General features: G+C 35.5%; 1 protein-coding gene across 10 annotated transcripts in view; it reads right to left on the bottom strand.

Annotated features, from left to right (window-relative positions):
- LOC111050980 (multiple C2 and transmembrane domain-containing protein) overlaps positions 1-21,967 on the bottom strand; it is a 300,854-nt gene that overhangs the window by 72,987 nt on the left and 205,900 nt on the right. For 6 of the 10 annotated variants that reach the window (XM_039421447.1, XM_039421455.1, XM_039421456.1 and 3 more), the window contains one exon: positions 1,859-1,876. The exons of the other annotated variants lie outside the window; for them this stretch is intronic. In XM_039421447.1, coding sequence (XP_039277381.1) covers positions 1,859-1,876 — 18 coding nt within the window. The remainder of the gene's footprint in view (positions 1-1,858; positions 1,877-21,967) is intronic. 10 annotated transcript variants of the gene reach the window in all.

The following is a 21,967-nucleotide window of genomic DNA, read 5'->3' as shown; positions in this document are numbered from 1 at the left end:
TGAACCCCCCTGTGCTCTTGATCGGAATTTTTCTACACTGAGCTAATTTTTTTCGTAGCTGAGCAAAAACGTTCCTTATGACTTTGCTGTGCAATGAGCGGTTGAAAAGTACAAAATTTTTGGGGGGCCCCAGCTCCCTCAGGGGGAAAATTTCTGAAAATCCTTTCTTAGTGGATGTCTTAAGGCTAACATAAACAAATGTGCAAAATTTCAAGTTTTTAGGCTCAGTAGTTTTAGCCTTCTAACTAAGCCTTCTCCGACAAAATCATTTGTCACCAGGAGATCGGTTTCAATTGTTAATTTAAATAGTCGTGTGTGCAAGCAGTGAATGTGATTTTTTAAATGGAGAGTATGCGCTCCGTAACTCACTAACTCACTTTAACTATTAGGACAAGACTAAATCATTGTTTGTGAACAGGTAATAGTTAAGCTTCAATTTGGGAGGCTAGATTGAGCTGGAAGCTAGAAAGTTGGCTGTCGTCTCCGGGTCGGGATCCTAGCTTGAGATTAATTATTGAGTTGGCCCGGATGATGTAAATGACATGCAGATACGCCAGTTGATCGGTGCCAGTGTATGTGCTGCTGGACAGAGACAAGCATAGGTGAAATGAGAGAGAGTGAGTGAGTGTGAGAGAGAGAGAGAGAGAGAGAGTGAGAGGAGAGCACATTTCCTCTCTAGATAGTGTTTTCCAGTATCGATTTCCTACCTCGCAAATCACTCAACTAATTTGCATGCATGATCGGATCCAAATTGAAATGGTTCCGAAATTCTGTTCCAAACACCTTCAGTGGCAATTTGAATGATCCTCAATTGAATTACGTTCAAAGCAAGCATTTCGTAAGTCCAAGTTTATTTAATCCAAGGAATCAAATAATAATTAATGGAGAAATATGAAGTGCTTTGTGGCAAAACTGAAGACATATGAGATGGAGATGATTTCTGAAATGAAGTCTGTGAAATTCAAGATGAAATTAATAAATTATCAATGGGATTGAATAGGTTGTGGCATCATGCAAAAGAGCTTGAAAGTCTAATGAGTAAGAGTATAACTTTTATTGGATGAGGTCAGGATATGCTATCTTTGAAAATGTCTTTCAAGTCATGTCATTTGATGATGCTCTGATGTTGTGCATGCTCTCTTTTCGAATGCGTTTTATAGGTTCCATTCTTGATGGATCATCACAATATTATAATCTACTCAGAATTAAAATCACAACATTTTTCAGATTATTGGCTTCACTTAATGCGTATTTCACTGCAAAAATATGAAGGAGAAATATAACTTGAGATGCGTGGAATGATACCTTTTACCACTGGAATTTTACCTATTTGCTGTATTCATTAGCCTACACCTATGAAATCGAAAAGAACATCACTACAAAATTATTGTAATAGTAATTATTATGAGAAAATTATTTATTTTTGTTATTATATGTTCAAATATATAGTTCAAAAATGTATTCCACTTCACACTTATTTGATGATGTTGAATAATTAAAATAGTATAAAAATGTTTCACATGACCTATTCAATTTCATGAATATCACACTCCTTAGATCATAAAACAAGACCTAGACAAGCTATCAATGTCAATAATGTAAACAAAAGTAATTCAATAATTTCATCTTTCTGTACTACAGAATTAATAGCGTTTAGAGTTTAGAAAATGTGGTTACATGATAAATCTTCTGATATGAAAGCAGCCTATCGAGTGATACGCTTGCTATCTTTGAAGAGCTGATAAAGCAATGCATTTGAAACAGCCAGAGCGGATAAAGCAGTTTTTAAGTAGATGAGGCACGTCTACTATTATTGAGATCAAACAATCGAATTTATTAAATTCGGAAGACTCCTTACCTGACCTAAACCAGTTTTCTGAAAAATAACACGTTCTTTGTTTGAATAATCGTTTTAAAAAGGAGGCGTGATTATAAGATTGTAACGTTCAGAGATTTAAAATGTCTTAGATTGATGCTATTGATCCTCCAAAAATGAGGATGATGTGTTGAAGGTATAATCCAATTACCGCGATACAGAACATGCATTACATTTTCAAATGAGGAAGACTCTCATATAGCAGAGAATTAGAAGGTTTATCTCATGTCAGAGAATGTGAAGACTATTCTTATTCTCTGATATCAGATAATGTTTAATTGGGACCATTTTAATCAAGTGTTTTTTTATAATTGGATCATTTGAATCTTCGTTTTATATATATATATATATATATATATATATATATATATATATATATATATATATGCGTATGGCGTGAGGGAAGAAAACGATCATAAATAACACTATTTACACTGTATGAAGTGCTGTCATAATAATAATAAAATGAAACAATATTATGAGAATGTCATGCTTGCCAGTCAAATGGCTCTGTCAAAATGTAGAACATAGAAAAAATAGTTATTGGGTTCAAGTACCCTGTACAGAAAATCAATCTCCATATTTCAAATGTAAACCTCCAGGTCACTCAGCCACTGTATAGCTTCTCTGGTGAGAGTGAGGAGGCCCGCAGCCCCTGTTGGAAATCTGTACATTGGACACTCATTTGTTATAATTATGTTGAAGAGTTTGGACTTGACCGCAATCACAATTTCAGAAACTGCAATACCCCATTTATACATGGATGCTTTTGCCCTGCTGCAACCAGTCCTAATCCTATTGGACCTGACCCATAATTTTCTAGAGAGAGAGAAACCTATTGGAGAGGCTGTCACATTTACTGTGTCTCCAATCTCATTCTGTTCACACCGCTCTTTCCATGTGTCCAAGATTTGTTGGTTGCTCATCCTACAACTTAACCATGAAGGTCTTCGTGATCTAAGTCTTATTTCTGGTTCATCACTCAGAATTTGATGTATGGGAAGGGATAGGTTGCTCTCTATTTGTTCCCACAGTCGGCTGTTTGATTTGATACGGCGCAGGTCTGGTGGCTCTATATGAGAGAGTATCGGCAGCCAGTGTTGAGGTGTGGCCTGCAATGTCCCAAAAATTCTGTGCATTGTCTTGTTCAGCTCCACATCTATTAGTTCGACATGGCTGCTCTCATGCCAAACTGGTGCACGGTAGGCTACTCTGCAACGCTGTAAACTAAAGCTAGGGATGACTGCCGCAGAACACCAGCTCCTGATCCCCAGGAGGTACTTGCAAGTTTGCTGATTAGATTTGTGCGGGTTTGTATTTTAGCTCTCACCATTTCAAGATAAATTTATGTCAATTGATTAATTTCCTGAAGTGTGATAAAATATGTGGATGAGTGATTTTTTTTATATATATATATGGGTTTAACAGTTAATTCACTTAAAGAGGTGAAGCTGGAGCCGGCTGGAGCTGATCAGATCTCTCGGATTTTGAATTTGGGGCGCTACCTGGTAATGGTTTTCAGCTATTTTTATGGTTCCTGATGGAAAAACATTTTTGTTTCTCTCGGTATTTGATAGGTGGTTGTATTATATCTATATTCGATTTTGATTCATGAGTTTATTATGATAGGGGTCTGAGTTTAGAGAAGTTTATAAGTTTTAAAATTTTGCAAGGTACTAGTTTTACTGATGATTACATTTACAAGATTTCCATTTATTACTCACATATTCTCGTTCATGAGACTGCATTCATTCAGGTCTTGAATTTCACTATGTCCAGTTATAGACTTACAGTGTTAGAGAATTATACACACGCATCGATTTCTACTCGTCCAATTTTTTGCCGTACCCATGAATTCTATCAGAGATGAGAAAAAAATTCAATAACTTGAAATTATTGTAAATGATTTTAAAGTGATTATAATTGTCTCTTCCAAATCACTTCAAAGAACTTCAAATCAGTTCACTCCAATCATTCTAAATTATTTGTAAATCAGTTCCAATCATTGGTCTTCAAGTAATTGAGAAGTACTTCAAAGTACTTCATTCAAATCATTTAAAGTAATTTATAAATCATTGCCAATCATTGGTATTCGAATGATTGAAAAGTACTTTAAAGTACTTGACTAAATCATTTGAGGTAATTTATAAATCATTTTCAATCATTGGTCTTCAATGATATTTCATGGAGAATTAAAAGTAATTTGAAAGTACTTTAAAATGATGGGGATGGTTTCTGACCAGAAATTTTAATAGGGTGGCTAATAATGATTATTTATTAATCCACTTTACAGACCTATGTTTTCGAAATTGTCGGGCTAGCGGCTACCGAAGAACGGAAAGATGATCATGATTCAAGATCATATTGAGATAATAATATGTTTCAGCATCTAAAGTTACCAGCTGTAATAAACACGTCATCCTATGATGAATTGTGTAGGCTACTGGTATTACAACGGTAGTTTGGAGTTGAAGTGTAGTTGATTGATACCAGCTGTAGATAATGGTTCCTTAGAAGACCCATACAAATAATTATCACTCCCCTATCATTGAGTAACCGGAAAATGTTGGAAAAAATTATTCACCTCATGGAAGAGAGTTGTTCATATTGCATTCATTAATGGCAGAATAATTTTAAATTTTTTTAATTTAGCTTAGCTTATATTCATCCTAAAATGAAGGATGGAAAGAGTATGTAATTCTGTGTGATCCATCGTACATCGCATATTCCCTGGATCATCTATCGATAATCAACAACTATGAAAACATTAAATTCATCTTTGAAACACTGATTTAACCTATTTTTATTTTTAATTCTACACTTTACTGATAAATATTACTACCAATTGATTGAGAAGAATATGTTGATTGAGAATAATGAATGCTGCATGACTATAAGCACATAGGAAGTCCGTATTCAGATGTTAATGAAAATATTGATTGTCAGATAAATTTCATGATTTACCAAATAAAGTGAAGTGTGACATGAGATATATTGACTTTTTGGCGGTACAAAGTTTGCCAGGTAAGCTAGTTGTAAATAAAGCTTTATTATTAATAGTCAACGCTGAAAAAAGACAGGCTCAATCACCAGGAATACTATAAATTCTATGAAGGATCCAAAGAAAATTAAATTCAATCAGCTGATTGATGAAATTATTTTAAGCTTTCCATGATTTGCATGAACATTTGTGTGATTTTACATGAACATTTTAAAAAAATGCCCTCTCCTGGACCCCTCTCTGCTCTTGGTCGGAATTTTTCTGCATAGATCTAATTTTTTTTGTAGCTGAACAAAAAAGTTCCTCATGACTTTGCTGTGCAATGAGTGGTTAAAAAGTACAAAATTTTTGAGGGGCCCCAGCTCCCTCAAGGGGGCAAATTTCTGAAAATCCTTTCTTAGTGGATGTTTTGAGGCTATCATAAATAATTGTGCAAAATTTCAAGTTTGTAGGCTCAGTAGTTTGTCTGTGGTGTGTTTTCAGTCTGTCAGGGCTTAGCCTTTTATAGATATAGAGAAGAAGAAGAGAAGAGAAGAAGATTATTATTATATGTTGTGTTAAGGAACATGCTTTCTTTGAAGAAGTTGTAATCTTTTACGATCAATGTTTCCAGTTCTCTTTTATAAGGTGGATGATTAATTAACACACATTATAATGAATAGTATGAACCTAAGATGACTAATAGTACTGAAGTTGACAGATATACTGTGAAACAGAGCAACGACTCCTCACTATCCATTAATATTCACTGCAATATACTCTTGAAATTTATTCTATCAGTGACAAGCAATCAAGCATCAAGAGCTGAAGTGCGCCTACATTAATCATTTTCGTTCACTTGATGGTTACGATTTCCTCTGGGCGTTTCAAGGAAATTAGAAAACTCTGAGATTTTTGCAGGATATCTGGGAATGTGGTTCAACATGAAGAAAACATTTTACGTCAGAAAATTCCACTTAAATGGAAATGCTAAGTGGACAAAAATCGAACAGACAAAAGAGTTGTGGGACAAATTTGTAAGCAAAAAGGACAAATCGGAAGTGGGAGGTGATGATGAGTTGAAGGTATATTTCATCAATTTTACAAGTAGTAGTAGTTCCATGATTTGTTCATCACATTTTTCTATTCATCATTTCACGTTTATATAATTCAAATTTATATGTTAATTTTTAATATAAAATTCATTTTTTGCAATTTTTAAAACAAGTTTAGTACTAGTACTGGGAGACATTCAGCTTCATTTAGGTATATTAGTCTGACACGGTTGTGTTAGGTCACAGCAGCAATGCGCGTTTTCATACAGCAAGTAAACGAAGTTAATGAAAAGTTATGTTGGACAACTACTGCTCGCTTCCAACTTCAAATTCCAGCATGAAAATTAATGGCGTCAAACAACTTTGTACTTCTGGTACAAAGTTTTTGTACCTCTAATTTTCACACAAACCAAATAAGTTCGTCTCACTATATATTATTGTTATGATCCGATACATCATATGATATTATAGGCCTATAAAAATTCATAATATGATTGCACCTGACGTATCACATCAGAGTTGGCACTACTAACTAATTATAGTTAGTTCCAGCACAGATTCTTGTCTGGAGCTTATATCTGCGGTTCCAGCTTCTTTGCGAAATTCTCACAATTCAACTGATTCACATAAGTTTTCATCTTCACAGAGATTTAGAAACGATTATGGTGTTTTAAAGCCGGTCTTTTAGGGAATTACGGAAAAGTCTCTAGTATATTCCGGGCGTCGAAGTACCGGTACAGGTAGAAAATTTACCTAGAATATCCTAAATATTCTGCTAATTGTATAGGATGATATTTAGTTGCGTTGAATGATAAACAGTTTTTGATGCTAAACTTAAGAGCAATTAATCACTATACTCTGTACAAAATTACTTCCTACTTGGGATGGACATGCGCAGCAGAGAAAACATACGGCGGGAGGGATCCAAAGGCGCGATGTTGCCGTCTTGAACCGCCCAGCGTTCTTCAACTTCTAGTGACTGTTCATGTGCTTATGCTGCACATGCGAAGTTCCTGTCTGAAAGCAGTCAGACGACTGACAAATTGGCAACAGCGCTTCTACCTATGACTCTATTAATCACTGTAATTGGCAGATATTCCAGGCGCTGGCTTACATTGAGCATACATGAGAGAGGCAGAGAATTTGACTTCGGATCATTGTTAGGGGGTCCTTAGTGTGTATGAAACTCGATGTTGTCACGTCCCAGGGTGGTCGACAGACTGAGGGAGAGGGGGGTGAGTTGTAAAAAACGCACGCTTATAAAATCGCCTGTCCTGCAGTTACTATTCATAGTACAGCTTTGAATTTCTTCTCAATATCATGGCTTTTAATGCCAAGTGGCCAATACGATCAAAAATAGTATTAGGAGACAGGATTCTGGAGCAGATTTCAAATTTTAAATATTTAGGCTGCGACATCACATATGATTACGACCAGGATGTCCAAAAAAAGATATCAAAATTCAACCTGGTATACGGAGCAATCACTCGATCCCTTAAAGGTAGAGCCCGGAAGAACACCTTGATCAAATTATATAGAGCCATGGCGATACCCACTTTGACTTACGGAAGTGAAGCATGGGTGCTGACAAGGAAGCTTGAATCAAGAATACAGTCAGCAGAGATGCGATTCCTTAAACAATTCAAAGGATGCACAAGAGAGGATCGGATTCAGAATGAAAATATAATAAGAGAATGTGATGTCCAACCAGTGTTGAGATTGATAAAAACATATAGAAATAAGTGGTCAGATCATGTCCTTAGAATGCCTGAAGACCGTTTCCCATTGAATGCCCTACTCCACAAGCCAATAGGCAGAAGAAGTATTGGTAGACCGAGGAAGAGATGGACGCCGGAACAGGCTTGAAAAGCCTAATTCATGACGATGATGATGATGATGATGATATTATGTACACATAACTAACTTTCAATGTGGTCCTCTACATTTTTGCAATAAACCGCATAGTTTTTCTGTAAAAAATGAGGGTGAACCTAGAACTCATACTAGGTGAGTGATTGGAATAGCTAGTTCTTCAAAGGCTTTCCTAAAATGGCTGCTACTACATAAATAAATCTTTCATCAAAGATATTCTGTTCAAGTATGTTGATATTTTTATGGATATCACTGGAGATTGTGAAGAAAGACATCGAAGGAAGTAAAACGAGAATAATGAGAGATGAGAATGATTTCCGCAGAAGCATAACCTTCTCACGAGAACATTACATTTTTCCTCAAGACTCTGATGGACAACAGAATCTGCATAATGTTATCAATGGTCTGGAAGCAAGTGAATAAGTGTGTGACTCTCTTTTGAATGAAGAAAGAAATAGTTATTTGGTCTCCAACGATTTTCATCTGGACATAGTTGTGGCAAATTGTAAAAGTGTATTCTAACCTATAAAAAAACAGAGTTCTGTTATTCTCCACGATGCAACCAAACAAAAAATCCTAGTCTTAGTTCATTCTAGAACAAAAAGATCTTATCTCTGTATTTTTACTAGGTAGCTGTTTAAAGATATTTCAGCATTGAAGTTTTAAGCCGGGTCCAGACGCTCAAGTTTACCATCAGTGTTTTGCTTAATCAAAAGACTGGTCGTTTGGCTCAAGCAAAAGACGGATGAAAAATTGCGTCCACACTTATCCGTCTCATGTCGTCCGTTTTCCTATTTTTGTGCTCACAAGTTCAGTTCGTCATCAACTATGGAAGAGCTAGTACTCTTGGCCACTTTTGTTTTGTGTGTAAAAAATAGGAAGAAAGGTAGAGTTCATCGTTCACGTTGGAGTAGGGACTGGTTGTTAAAAAACACAAATTCTCTCACGTTGCATTGCTTCGAGAATTGCAAGATGAATCTGAAAATATGTTTATAATTTTGTTTATATGTTCCTCATTTACGGTGAAACGCGGCAATAGATTTTCATGAAATTTGACAGGTATATTATGTTCCTCTTTAAATTGTGCGTCGACGTATATACAAGGTTTTTTGAAATTTTGCATTTTAAGGATAATACAAAAGGAAAATAAGTCTTTTTCGAACGCCAATATTACCGTAAAAATCAGACTATAGACATCATAAATCAGCTTTCGAGTGGATTATTACTTGCATGCAATATTAATATCTCATTGTAATTTGGTAAAAAATCAGCTGTCGTGTGGACTATTAATTGCAATCAATGGGGGATGCAATATTGATAACTCGATGTAGCTTATTATTTTTTACTTTTCTCTGCTTTTAACTCGGTAAGCTTTTAATGATATTAGCATAGTTGTTTAAAACAAATTATTCGCATTCTAATGCTATTCTTATGCTAATAATTATTTTTAATATTAATAATTATTGTCGATACAACTGAAATCATAATATCAACATCAAATTCTGAGAGTATCATGAGAATCAAGAAAGAAAAAAAGCGTTTTGGAAAAGCGTTCATATGGATATTTGAAAAAAAAACGCTTAATCTCACTTGGCCTATGAAATTGTAAGTGAAACTAGTTGTGGATTTGACTAAATCCCTAAATATATCGTTGACAAATTCGCATAATGATGACATGGCTCTCCTGAATTCAACTCCTACTTCACTTTTCAAAACTTTCAATACGCTGCAAGATTATGGAAACTTTGTGATGAGAAGAGTTATGAAAATTCTCAATGAAGATGGAGTGATACAGGTGGACATAGTTTTTCATGTACATGGTCTAAATTCAAACAAAGGTAGTGAACATACTAGAAGCAGCAGAGTAAAAGAATCACTCCCATAATATGCCCTCCAAACCATCGAGACTTGATTTCTAAATCTGTGGCAGAGATTTATTAATTTGACAAGAATCTATAAAGGAATAATCCATACGTTAGCTACGTGCATGAATACATTCATTCATTCATTTGTGGATAAAATTACAAATCATATAAATATGTTTGGGAAAGAATAACAGGCATGGCCCGAAACTATCCTATTCCCAAATTTTGATACTGAATAACTTGTTACCATTTCAAAACAGTCTGAACGGGAATACCCTAATGAATTAATCAATCAAAAGTTATTGAAATACCAAAATGATTATACTGTTGGAAATAATTTGAATGAATATTTAAATTTTCATTTCATTTTGATTTGACACATATCCATTATTATATTGGATATAATTTTTCGAAAGTTCACGACAAACTGAAGATTCTCAAAAGAATAACATTTTCATACTAAACATAATTATTATGATAATGAATGAATGATGAATACCATTTCCACCATAAAGAACTAATAAATTCAACAAACATTTCTTGGAAATTAACTGACCACTAAATCAAGTGAGCGTGGCCAGTGTTTAATTAATAATTTAGCCTGCAGCGCATAACAATAATTCAATTTGAAATAAAAACATAAACACATATGAATATTATCATTATTCTATCTTGATATATTTCCTGAAACCCAAGTTTCGTTTATTTCAAACAGTCATTTATTAGTTTCCTTGCAGAATGAGATGAAGTTTGTAATTATGACCATAGTTTGTATATTATGATTAGAATTATCAATTATTGAGGCTTGAGAGTTGAAAAATCGTGTTCAGCGACCAAAAGTACATAAGATAGCGTCCCTGAAATACATAATTTGAATGCATAGACTAGTAGGAGCGATGCGATAGACAGGCGATAGACGCGCATCAATCATGGGGAAGGACCGAGCCACAGTTAACAGTGCTACTTATCCCCCTACCACCGCCGCATCAATGATCGTAACAGCCAAACTATATGTACCATTGGATTCAGGAAGAACGTTTATTGGGAACCTTTTCCTCCAAGTCGGCTAACGACTTGAATATTCGAGAAATAACAAAAAGTCCACAATGAAAAATACATTTTTCGAGTTATTTTATTTTTTTATGGAAAAACTATGCAGTTTATCGCAAAAATGTAGAGGACCACATTGAAAGTTAGTTATGTGTAAATGATATTGAGAGAAAATTCAAAGCTGTACTATGAATAGTAACTGCAGGATAGGCGATTTTATAAGCGTGCTATTTTTTCAACTTACCCCCCTCCACCCAATCTGTCGACCACCCTGAGACGTGACGACATCGAGTTTCATATACACTAAAGACCTCCTAACAATGATCGGAAGTCAAATTCTCTGCCTCTCTCATGTATGCTCAATGTAAGCCTGCGCCTGGACTAAGATCTCCCTCTAAAGAAAAGCATCTAGGCGTACAATGAATCGGATTTTTTTTTCATTTCTTACTTTACCTTTTCACATGCGGTCACAATAATTGTGTTCTAATTCTAGTCGATTCTTCAAAAAACATTGGTTCAGACATTGATGAAGTACATACTATGATGTTATTTTTGTCAATAACGGTTTGCCCTGCTTGGCTGCAGTCGGTAAAGCATGAGTAAAAAATTATATAACTCTAGTTGTGGTTCTTAGAATATAAATTAGACCGAATTCTTACTGGCTCGCCCAAGAGCTCCCGCAATTCACTGCTCTTGGACAATTTATATAAATCTCTGGAACATATTATTTCCAAAGATTTGATTATCAATGCTATATATCGCTGTCTAAACCAATTTATTCGGTGAAGAATATAGTCGGATGGTAATCTTCTTAATACTTCAATACTGGTAACGCGATTAGGGATGTCAATCCCGGGATCCCGGGATCCCGAATCCCGGGATCCCGGTCCATTTTTGATACCTTACAATCCCGGGATTTTTCAGCATCAATCCCGGGATTTTCGGGATTGTAAACCTGAAATTGTGAATCATATGTTTCCAAAAACAATTCAATATTGAATTCATTTAGGCTACTTTCACACGATAGGAGACGTGCAACTTGAACACTGAACAGTGTTCACGTTTTTTTGTCGAAGTACATTGAGTCAAATCGTGTCTTTCACATGGTGACTCCTATCCAGGAACCTCGTTTTGTCACGTCTTTTCCCCTCGAGGCAAGCAGAGGCAAGATCTAACAACTACGCCGCCGTTTGCTCAAAGTATGACTCATCACTTTTTTCTCAAAGTCTAACTTCCTTAAAAATATAGATAGAAGATTTCTGATTTCGGATTTGGATTCAGCAACCCCAAATTCTTTAAAGCGTAAGTCCCGTTTTCGAAAATATCCGAAAACAAGGAAGTTATGGCTGTTTTTAATAAAGCTTTCTATTATCATATAATTATACGGTAAAAACGAACAGGTACTGTACTATACAGTACGTAAGTACTGTAGATATTATAATACAACTTACACTGTATTCGTGTAGGAAATTTGGTAGGTTATTTATCTTGATTTCTGAAAATACCCCAAAATAAGGGAGTAAGATAACTTTGAAAAACCAAAGTTTTCCTGCCGATTGAAGAAACATTAAAAATTAGTCTAAGACATATTATGTCTTAGAATAAAAAGGTGTAACAAATATCAGATCACTATTCAAGCTATCAAGCTTTTCATAAATTTATTTGTCTCCTCATGGCAGAAGGTTTGCGCCCAACGTTTTCACTTAAACATTTCTATGATTAAATTGTGATAGAGAACATTATCGTATTGATCTTTTAAATCCAGTTACATGTACATCGATTTTCGTAAAATTGATTTTTTTACCGTTCCTATGAATTTCAAGAATTCTATGAATTGTTTATACAGGTTCATCACAGGCCAGGCTGGTCTGAGCTATTCATGACTTTTTTTCAGTATGCATTATCAACTCAGCAGTTCTAATACACAGACATCACTACTTGGAATGCCATGACATTTTCTATTCTTTCAATTCCTATTATTACCATAGATCGATTCAGATCAGCACAATGTTTATACTGTATGTTCATAATAGATTTTTCTGATTGTAAAAAGAAATAGTCAATAATTGCTGGGAATTTAAAGTGATATTCAACGATTTGAACCTTATAAATTGGATTGTTGAATGACAATTGAAATTCAGTGAATTTTACTGTACAACATTCCTTTTCCTCCTATTTTATTGGGTGATGAGTGGAGATGATTTATGATTTCATATTTGGATTCATCTTTTCATAGTTCAATATTTTTTTAAGTGACATTGCGTTGAGTAAATAGATGTGTATTTTTATTTATGAATATAATTAAGTTTGTTATGTACGTTTGGCGAAGCGTTGGTAAGTTTATCTCATCAAATATTAGTCTGCTAGGATAGCGTCTTGGTCTTCCTAGCGCAGCCCTGATGATATGCTTTTGAATAGTAAAAAGTTTATTGAAATGGGTGTCAAAGGCTGCTCCCCATACTTCTATATTGTAGTGGAAAGTTGAGTGAGCATATGCATTGTAAATTGTAATGAGAATGTTCAAGTCTTTCAATTGATTAATTTTGTAAAATATTGTAATCAAGTATTTTAATTCATAACAAAGATTTTGGATGTGAATGTCCCATTTAATATGCTGATCAATCGTAATTCCTAAATATTTCATTGACTTAACTCTTTCTATAGTTGAACAAGTACAGTTGGGAGTGTCGCAGTTATGATTATGTATTATTAGTTTTAAATGTTCTGAAGGTTGGCCGCTTCTATTAGGTGAAAAAGTTATATATTTAGTTTTCATTGTATTTAATGTTAGAATATCACATTTTAACCACGACTTGACCACTGAAAGACCGCGATTTGCACAGTTGAATGTTTCATCCCAAGTTGAGCCAGAAAAGATTAAAGCAGTGTCATCGGCAAAAGATAGAGCAATTGGCCTACCATTCGGAATGCGTAGTTTCAATAAATCATTCACATAAATCGAAAACATAAGAGGCGATAGCACAGTGCCTTGTGGCAGACCATAATCTTTAATAATCTGGATATCAGTTTCCAAAATTTGGGTTCGATCCTTCAAATAGCTTGCGAATAGTTTTTTTTGCTATCCCCCTTATTCCACTATTTTCCAACTTGTTTAATAAGATAGAATGTGGTATTGTATCGAACGCCTTGGCTAAGTCACAGAATACAGCAAGTGTTTTTTCATTACTATTGAAATTTTTGTCGATTATACTTGTCAAATGTAACACAGCATCCTTGGTAGATTTACCTTTTTGGAATCCATACCGGTTGCCCTCAATAAATTCATTTTTTTCAAGAAAATTCAACAGTCTGGCTTTTATAATTTTTTCCATGATTTTAGACAAGTTGCTGAGTAGACTAATAGGTCTATAATTTTGTGGACCATCAAGTTTATTGGATTTAGGAATCGGTTTTATTAAGGCTACTTTAAATTTTCTGGGAAAATATCCTAGTAGAAAGCATCTATCTATTAACTATAAATTCAAGAGGACAAACAATATAGTTTGAAATTTTCTTTAGACATTATGCTACTTATGCCATCCGCACCTGGAGAAGAGTTTGGAGCCTGGAAACGATAAGCTTCTTACACTGGATATGAATGAAAATTCAGGTTGACTGAGTAACGATGTTACCTGTTATCATTTTCCTGGGAAATGCTAACAGAATTCTAGGCAGTTCTTAGCCCCGAACTACATCTAACCCAGTGGTCGCCAAACAGTCGATCGCGAGCTACCGGTAGCTCATGGGGTAGTTTTTGGTAGCTCACAGAAATGTTGGGTGTGTGTTTGTGTGTGTGTGTGTGTGTGTGTGTGTGTGTGTGTGTGTGTGTGTGTGTGTGTGTGTGTGTGTGTGTGTGTGTGTGTGTGTGTGTGTGTGTGTATGAGTGTATGTGCGTCTGTGTACACGATATCTCATCTCCCAATTAACGGAATGACTTGAAATTTGAAACATAAGGTCTTTACAATATAAGGATCCGACACGAACAATTTCGATCAAATGCGATTCGAGATGGCGGCTGAAATGGCAAAATGTTGTCAAAAACAGGGTTTTTCGCGATTTTCTCGAAAACGGCTCCAACGATTTTGATTGAAGTTATACCTGGAATGGTCATCAATAAGCTCTATCAACTGCCACAAGGCCCATATCTGTAGAAAATTCAGGATCTATGCAAATTTTGATTTCAGATTATCAATTATCAGGCTTCAGATACAATTCAAACAAAACATTTTGAGTGTAAAAGATTGAGCATGAGAATCTCTACAATTAATGTTCAGTAACATTTTCACCTAAAATCAAAAATAAGCTCGAAATTCGAGAAAATGTGATTATCCAATTGCAAACTGTTGGCAACTGTTGATTCTATTAAATTACTAGCCTGTTGATTCTATTACTCTAGCCTATAAATTACTCGCTTCGCTCGCCTGCATTTTTCATTTAAGCATTTTTATCATATGTTAGGACAATCCAGTCAAGGGGCCAGACTAAACGTCTGGCTAAACGGATATTGCGAGCGAAGTGAGCCTGACGGCTGGTAATATAATATTCTCATTATTGAAGTAGCAGTGCCCAATCAATTTTTCCGCGATAAATGCATTTAAATCTTCAACTTGGTACAGTGGCGGATCTAGAATTTTATTTTGGGGGGGGGGCTGAACAGGGGAAAATTTTGTAAAAGGGCTTACATTTAATGAAGTTAATTGTTGAAGTTTTATGGAGTAAAAACGTGTGTTTCACAGTAAAAGTTTTCAGGATGTTTTGTTTATTTATTTAATAATGAAATACATTAAAGTTAATAAAAGACAGATTAAAAATATGAAAAGGATTTATTTTTAAGTACATCGTACATTTAATATTTCGAAATAGTTCTACTGCCTGGAGATGAATAAATAATGATGGGGACACAGTTGGAACTTTTGTTTGGAGACTTGAAGTGATGGTCTGAGAATTAATACTGTCATTCATCGCTAGTCGCTGTACAGGAACTGTAAACGCCTTGTGTGCTTTTGAGCAAACTTTTCAATTTCGTAGTAGTGGAATTAGGTCATTCTTGCCAATGAATATACTTTACCAGCTTCAAACTAATTATATTTGTATAAAATTTACATTCTTACAAAAAAAAAAAAATTTAGGCGTTTTGGGGGGGGCTTGAGCCCGAAAGCCCCCCCCCGTAGATCCGCCACTGACTTGGTACCAACCTAACAAAATCAACTCAACTTAATGCCAACCTGGCAAAATTATTAATTTAGTTGCCAGTTAACAACTGTTTCGAAGAGGTACTCTATCTAGATTATAGTTCTATAGTAACATATGATATGGAGATTTCAATTATAATTAAGAGATTGGGAGAAGAAGAATATACATGCTAAAATACGAACTTTAAACCCTTAAAAACAACCCTAAGAGTTAAAATATTGTCAAAAGATTTCTTAGTGCGCTACTAAAGGGCCAACTGAACATACCTACCAAATTTGAATGTTTTTGGTTCGGTAGATTTTAAGTTATGCGAGTGAGTGAGTGAGTGAGTCAGTCAGTGAGTGAGTGTCATTTCACTTTTATATATATAGATAGATTCACTATGAAGAGATAGCAGACCTCGTGTGTCTCCAGCGTTATTGCCCTGTCACCAGCTATCTCAAATCTTTGAATAGTAGACTTGAGATGCGAGGGGACACTAGCGTCAGGTGATCAATTTTCATAACGGGAAGGAAAGTTGTGTGAGGGCGCCACACCAGATTTTTCATGTCTATATTGACTGGACTAATAATATATTAGACATAAAATTTCAGGTTCTGAAATACATATATGTGTAATTTGATCTATTATCAATAATTTCAACATCGTTTATTAGTCCAGTCACTATATACGATGGTTGAGTTTAAAGCCACTGATCAATTCCATCAGGTTTCTTTTACATTCAGTAAAAAGCCTGATCACAGATTAGTGATCACAAAATGGGAAGTCGGCTAGTATCTTGACGCCATAATCCGCCATCTTGAAAGGAAGTGTAGCATTGTAATACAGCAGTATTTTTAATTTCTAACAAGATGATGCAGTCATGTGTCGTGGTCTTGGTGCACTCAAATCTTGGTTAGATTGATACCTTCCATTTTGTGTGTATTCTGTGGCTGAACGGTTGCTCATGAGTCATGACTGACAGATGTTTCCCCTGTTGATCAAATTTTGTAAACAAAACTAGAACCTATTTCATTGTGATCAATTAAAATGGAAAACCATCAGTTGATTGGAGTTGTTTTAAATGCTTTGTAAAATATTTTAAATGTTATTGAATTTATGTAATCATGCATTTCTCTGCTCCCAAATACATTATAATGGAGTCCATTATTGTAAAATCAATTCTGATGAATTTTAGTTTTTGATCAACAATATCTTCGGATTGTTACCATTTAGATGTATAATTCAGGATCAGGATCCCTCTGGGTGTATTTTTGTGCTATACAATCTGAGATCAGGTAGAGCGCTCTATCTCATACAAATTTCCAGGTACACCTGACAACAATGTTCCTTGTATTGTGAAAACACCTAATTTTCAGCTTCAACCATCATCACCAACTACATAGTCTTCACATTGATATTTCGCACAATGACATAAGTTCATAAGATTATGTTCTTTGAGAATCACCCGTTAGATGCACTTCATTTCAGTATTTCCAAGTGGAGAGGCGCGCTTAAGGACACCTCAAGGATCAAAATTTCAAACACTTATAACTTTTGACACAATGCTCAGATTTCATGGTGTTACACTTCATTCATCTCGGCTCGTCAAGGCGGTCCAAAATCATGCATCATAAGTCAAATTCGGTCGGAAAGTGGAAGATTTATTGTTGAGTGTACCAAATCCCATATTCCAATACACAAAAAATGTCCAATTTCTATAGTGAGAATACAAGTAACAGGTAAGGTGGAAAGTAATAGATGAGTCCCTACCAGCTAAAACTGGCTTCAAGAAAGCAGACGGGGCCACTCCGGCCACTAATGAGGGTAATGAAGCGAATTCAGAGGACAATAGAGTGTGATAGTCGAGAGTTGCAGGATGAACCTTTTTGGAACAATAGCCCAGTGTACGGTAGCGCCGCCCCGTCTCCTTTCTTCAACCCCCCGACTGGAAAAAGATTGATACGATATCAGAGAAAGTACAAAATACTAAAACTAAAGAAGACTTGGCAAATGCTGTGAGACCTCAAAATTAATCTATATGGTTCAACTTAGAAAAGAGATAGAAACACTAAATTGCCATTCATCCCCATTTAAAAGGATTCTCAATAGTCTACTTTTCTTTCAAATAGTCTCCTTTCTATCATAAGAGACAATATAACTTAGTAAGGTTATATTCTTTTATATTCAATATTTCGGTTTCCGGTAATCGAATCAAGTTCCAATGTTATTGTAGGTATTCGTGCTGCTGTGATTAATTAATATCTACTGGGTAGATCGATTGAGTCAGTGTTATTAATAACTTTATTGTTGAATTCTGGACTAACTCACTCATCACAATTTCTGAAAAACTACTTCATGGGTTGTGATGAAACTTATTATTTGTTATACCTAAAAACATTGAAAATAAAAAACAACAGCTTTCTAAGATCCTAGATGTTCACCAATTATGCAGCTATCTTGTGGAAATGATAACTGTAACTTCAAGAGAGTTAAAGGACTGTTTCAGAGACAATTATCGTTGAAGCGTTTGAGTTATGTACAAAGAAGATATTTTTATTTCTTCTCTTAATACTTTTAATATATTATGATAGTTTCTGTGATATGTGGGTAAACAAAATTTACTATGCATTTACTTCGCATGTGCAGGAAGTTTACGTGTAGGTAAGTAATTAATTAATTAATAGGCCTACAGTAGGTACCGTATTAATAAAGAGAATAATAATTATATCGAGAAGTATATTATGATATGTCTGTTTATTATCAATAATCAAATCATATTGGGCTTATCGTGAAGTAATGAAAATTGTTCAAGTACATTTAGTCGGAATCGTATCTGAAAAGGACTCTCCAACATCAGTAGCAAGTTCTATTTGCACAAAAGAGGAAAATGGTAGAAAGGGTTTAGAGGGGACTCTAGAGAGATTTATTGCAACATGAAATTCAATAGTGTGTCGTCCAATGTATGTATTGAAAACATTCAGGCTATGTTGGGTGTGCTCTGTAGATTTGAGATTCTCTTAAATTATAATTGGGTAACCCGTGTTCCTCAAGGGTCTAAAAAAAATAATTGAAAACTTGACATTCTGAAAACTTGACCCACTGAAATATTGTAAAACTTAAAATAGGCCTATAACCATCCTCGGTAAATTAAAAATCAAAAAGCTATTCAAAATTTCAAGTCAATCAGTTCAGTAGTTCTGATACAGAAGATAATAGAATGAAGATCTAAAACTTACATGTACATTATTTTGCTGTAAACTTAATCTCTATAATCTTGATAGATAGCCTACTATAAATTAGGATAGGGAGAGTATGAGAGTTTCAGCAGAAAATCTTCAAAAAACTGGTGTGACAACCTATTTCACCTACAAAAAGTGTTACAAAACTCTAGTGTGTTCCATAAAATGTTATTGCTTTTACATTATATTTGAAACACGTTTCCTACAATCAAACTTTTATATATAAGTTAGGCGAGCTGCCGGCTTCCCCACCTATTACGTCTTACTAAGATAAGATAAGATAGTGGAGCAGCTTGCAATAAATGAATTGTCGAGAGGCAGTCGACATCGAGCTCTCGCAACGTGAAGATCTGTCTTTTTTTAAAAACCCAATCATCTTCTCAGTCGATTTAACTGGTGCCGAAACCCGGGAATAGTTGTGATCACGGAGTGTTAAGTGTTTGATACAGTGCGTTCAACCTGTGAATTACGCGAGTTCAGTGTAGTGCAATTTAGGTCACGTTTGTGAAATTTGCAATGGCCCCGACAGAGAATGCTGATCAAAATACTACTCCCCCGGCTTCCACATCGGGTAACCAAAATTTAAAACTTTCCGTGAAAATGGAACAAATAAAAACAGCCCGTGTACAATACCTTATGAGCATCATTGACTTAGTGAAACAATCCAATGGTGAGGTGAAAGAATTAGAACTTTTCCTAGAAAGAATGAATGCAGTTTATGCCCAACTAGTCGCGAACTCTATAGACGAGGTAACAAATGCCAACATTCATGCGTACTTTTTGTCAAGAATTAATGTTCCAGAGTTGGTAGACATAGGAGCATCATTTAGCTCGACTTGGACAGTTGTACGTCAAGCTCTCAAGAAACATTATGCAGGCGCGCGGAAGTAAGTCACTACGAGTGCACTCAGTCTTGGAATTTGCCAAACGGTTGGCTTATGCGATGAAGGGTCTTATAGATCGCGAATTTTGGACTCAAGTGATAGCCAGGATGAAAGCGTATGGAGAACGAACATTTATGATGAGTTGGCTTCAGAAATACTACTACAATCATTGCCGGAAAGAGTGAAAACTGCCATAAAAATTGCGAAGCCAAAGTCCTTAGAGGAAGCGGTAAATTTGGTCAAAGATGAGGAGGCTGATAGATAGGATAGTCGTCCTAGATATTCAGACTGGAAAACAGTAGAAAGGAAACTCGCAGATCACCTATGAGAGGACATCAATTCAATCAACAACATAGGAAATCGCAGCCAGTTTCCCAATGGAGGAGGAACGAGAGAGGAACGGGACAGGAGAGGAGGCCACTGCGGGAACGGGATGGAAAACCAGCAAGACCTCGCCGGGACTGTTGGGAATGCAAAGAGAAAGGACATTTCGCTCGAGAATGTCCATATATCTATCGCAGGAAAGCGGCAGAGAGGAATTACGCTAAGTATGGAGAGCCAATGGAAGTGAACGCAATATGAGGACATGCGAGAAGTAGGAATTCTGAGTCTGAGTCAGACGGAGGATGGACATCCTATTCATCGGATGGAGGAAACAGCAGCTATGGTCGTCAGAATAAACGCTCTCGAAGAAAAGACTGGCCAGAGTTGGGGAAACCAGGAAAACCTAACGTTAAACCTAAAGGTGATGAAAAACAAGATTGAAAGTTAGTCACGAAGCATATAGGCAGTGGAAGAAATAAGGACAAATGTAAGAAAGGTGAAACTTTTTTATTTTGTTTTATTCAATCCTTCCACTGTATGCTAATGAAACTGGATTCAAACCGACAGATTTAGGAACCAATTCCATCAACACAAAGTAAGAAAGACCGGAATAATTCAATTAACGTATACTTAATTAACTTGACAGCAGTCCACAGCCCTTAAACATTGCAAATGGGTAGTATTGTAATAAAAACGATATATTCGGTAGTAAGCATGTGTGTTAAATTTAATTTTGAAGATAAACAGAATTGGACAAATTTAAATATAGAATCAAATCAATTGTACAGTTATCGATAGTTAAAAGAAGCATCTAATTAAATATTGAAAACAGATTAAACGGTGCAACAAATTATGAATATAAAATAAACAGATTACATTTTGATCTCAATACATAGTGATTCAGATAAATACCTTATATGTTGAGGAAGGGCGCCCCAAAACCCTTTTAATCGATGAACACTTTTGCAATATTTTACTTTTCGCGAGCACTGTTTACACTTTATCCATATGGGCGATGTTACGAAGTTTGGCTGATATCCTTATACGTCGATATTATTTGAAGATGGCGAATCTTGTGGTGTGGCGGGTTTGTACAATTACGAACTCCGGTGGAATCTTCCCAGATTCGTCTGGACCAGTCCTCGTACCAGAATAATTAGACTGGACGTCCTGGATTCGTAATCATTGGTCTGGTTCACCGAATGTAGACTTGCAGCCTCACCATGGAACGTGGAATATGGGACCTGGCTTCAATCGTGGACTTCGGGCATGGACATCCAGCATAGACATCGAGCATAGACTTCGAGCGTAGACATCGACCGCTTTAATAGCGGGTTTTTGCACACATTAAAACAATCTGATGTAATATTTGAATACCGGCATTTTAAATTATAAATTTGAGGACTACTGTGAACTATGGAGTTACTACCGGTTTTGTATTAATAGAAAACTTCACATTACTTAGTGAACAAAATAAGTACAAAATTTACAGTTAAACATGAGAAAAAATAAGAAGCGGGAGTTACATCCTTTCTCACCGGGAGCTCGACTTCAACTAGCTGTTTTCTACCAAAAATTATTGTTATTTGACCGTTAATCAGGAAGAAGAACAAGAAAGAAATTGCAGCGACAAGGACAGAAACTGAG

Source organism: Nilaparvata lugens, chromosome 2, assembly GCF_014356525.2.
Source record: "Nilaparvata lugens isolate BPH chromosome 2, ASM1435652v1, whole genome shotgun sequence".
Classification (NCBI taxonomy): domain Eukaryota; kingdom Metazoa; phylum Arthropoda; class Insecta; order Hemiptera; family Delphacidae; genus Nilaparvata; species Nilaparvata lugens.
Note: the sequence above shows the minus strand (reverse complement) of the source record. Positions and strands in the feature narration are given on the sequence as shown.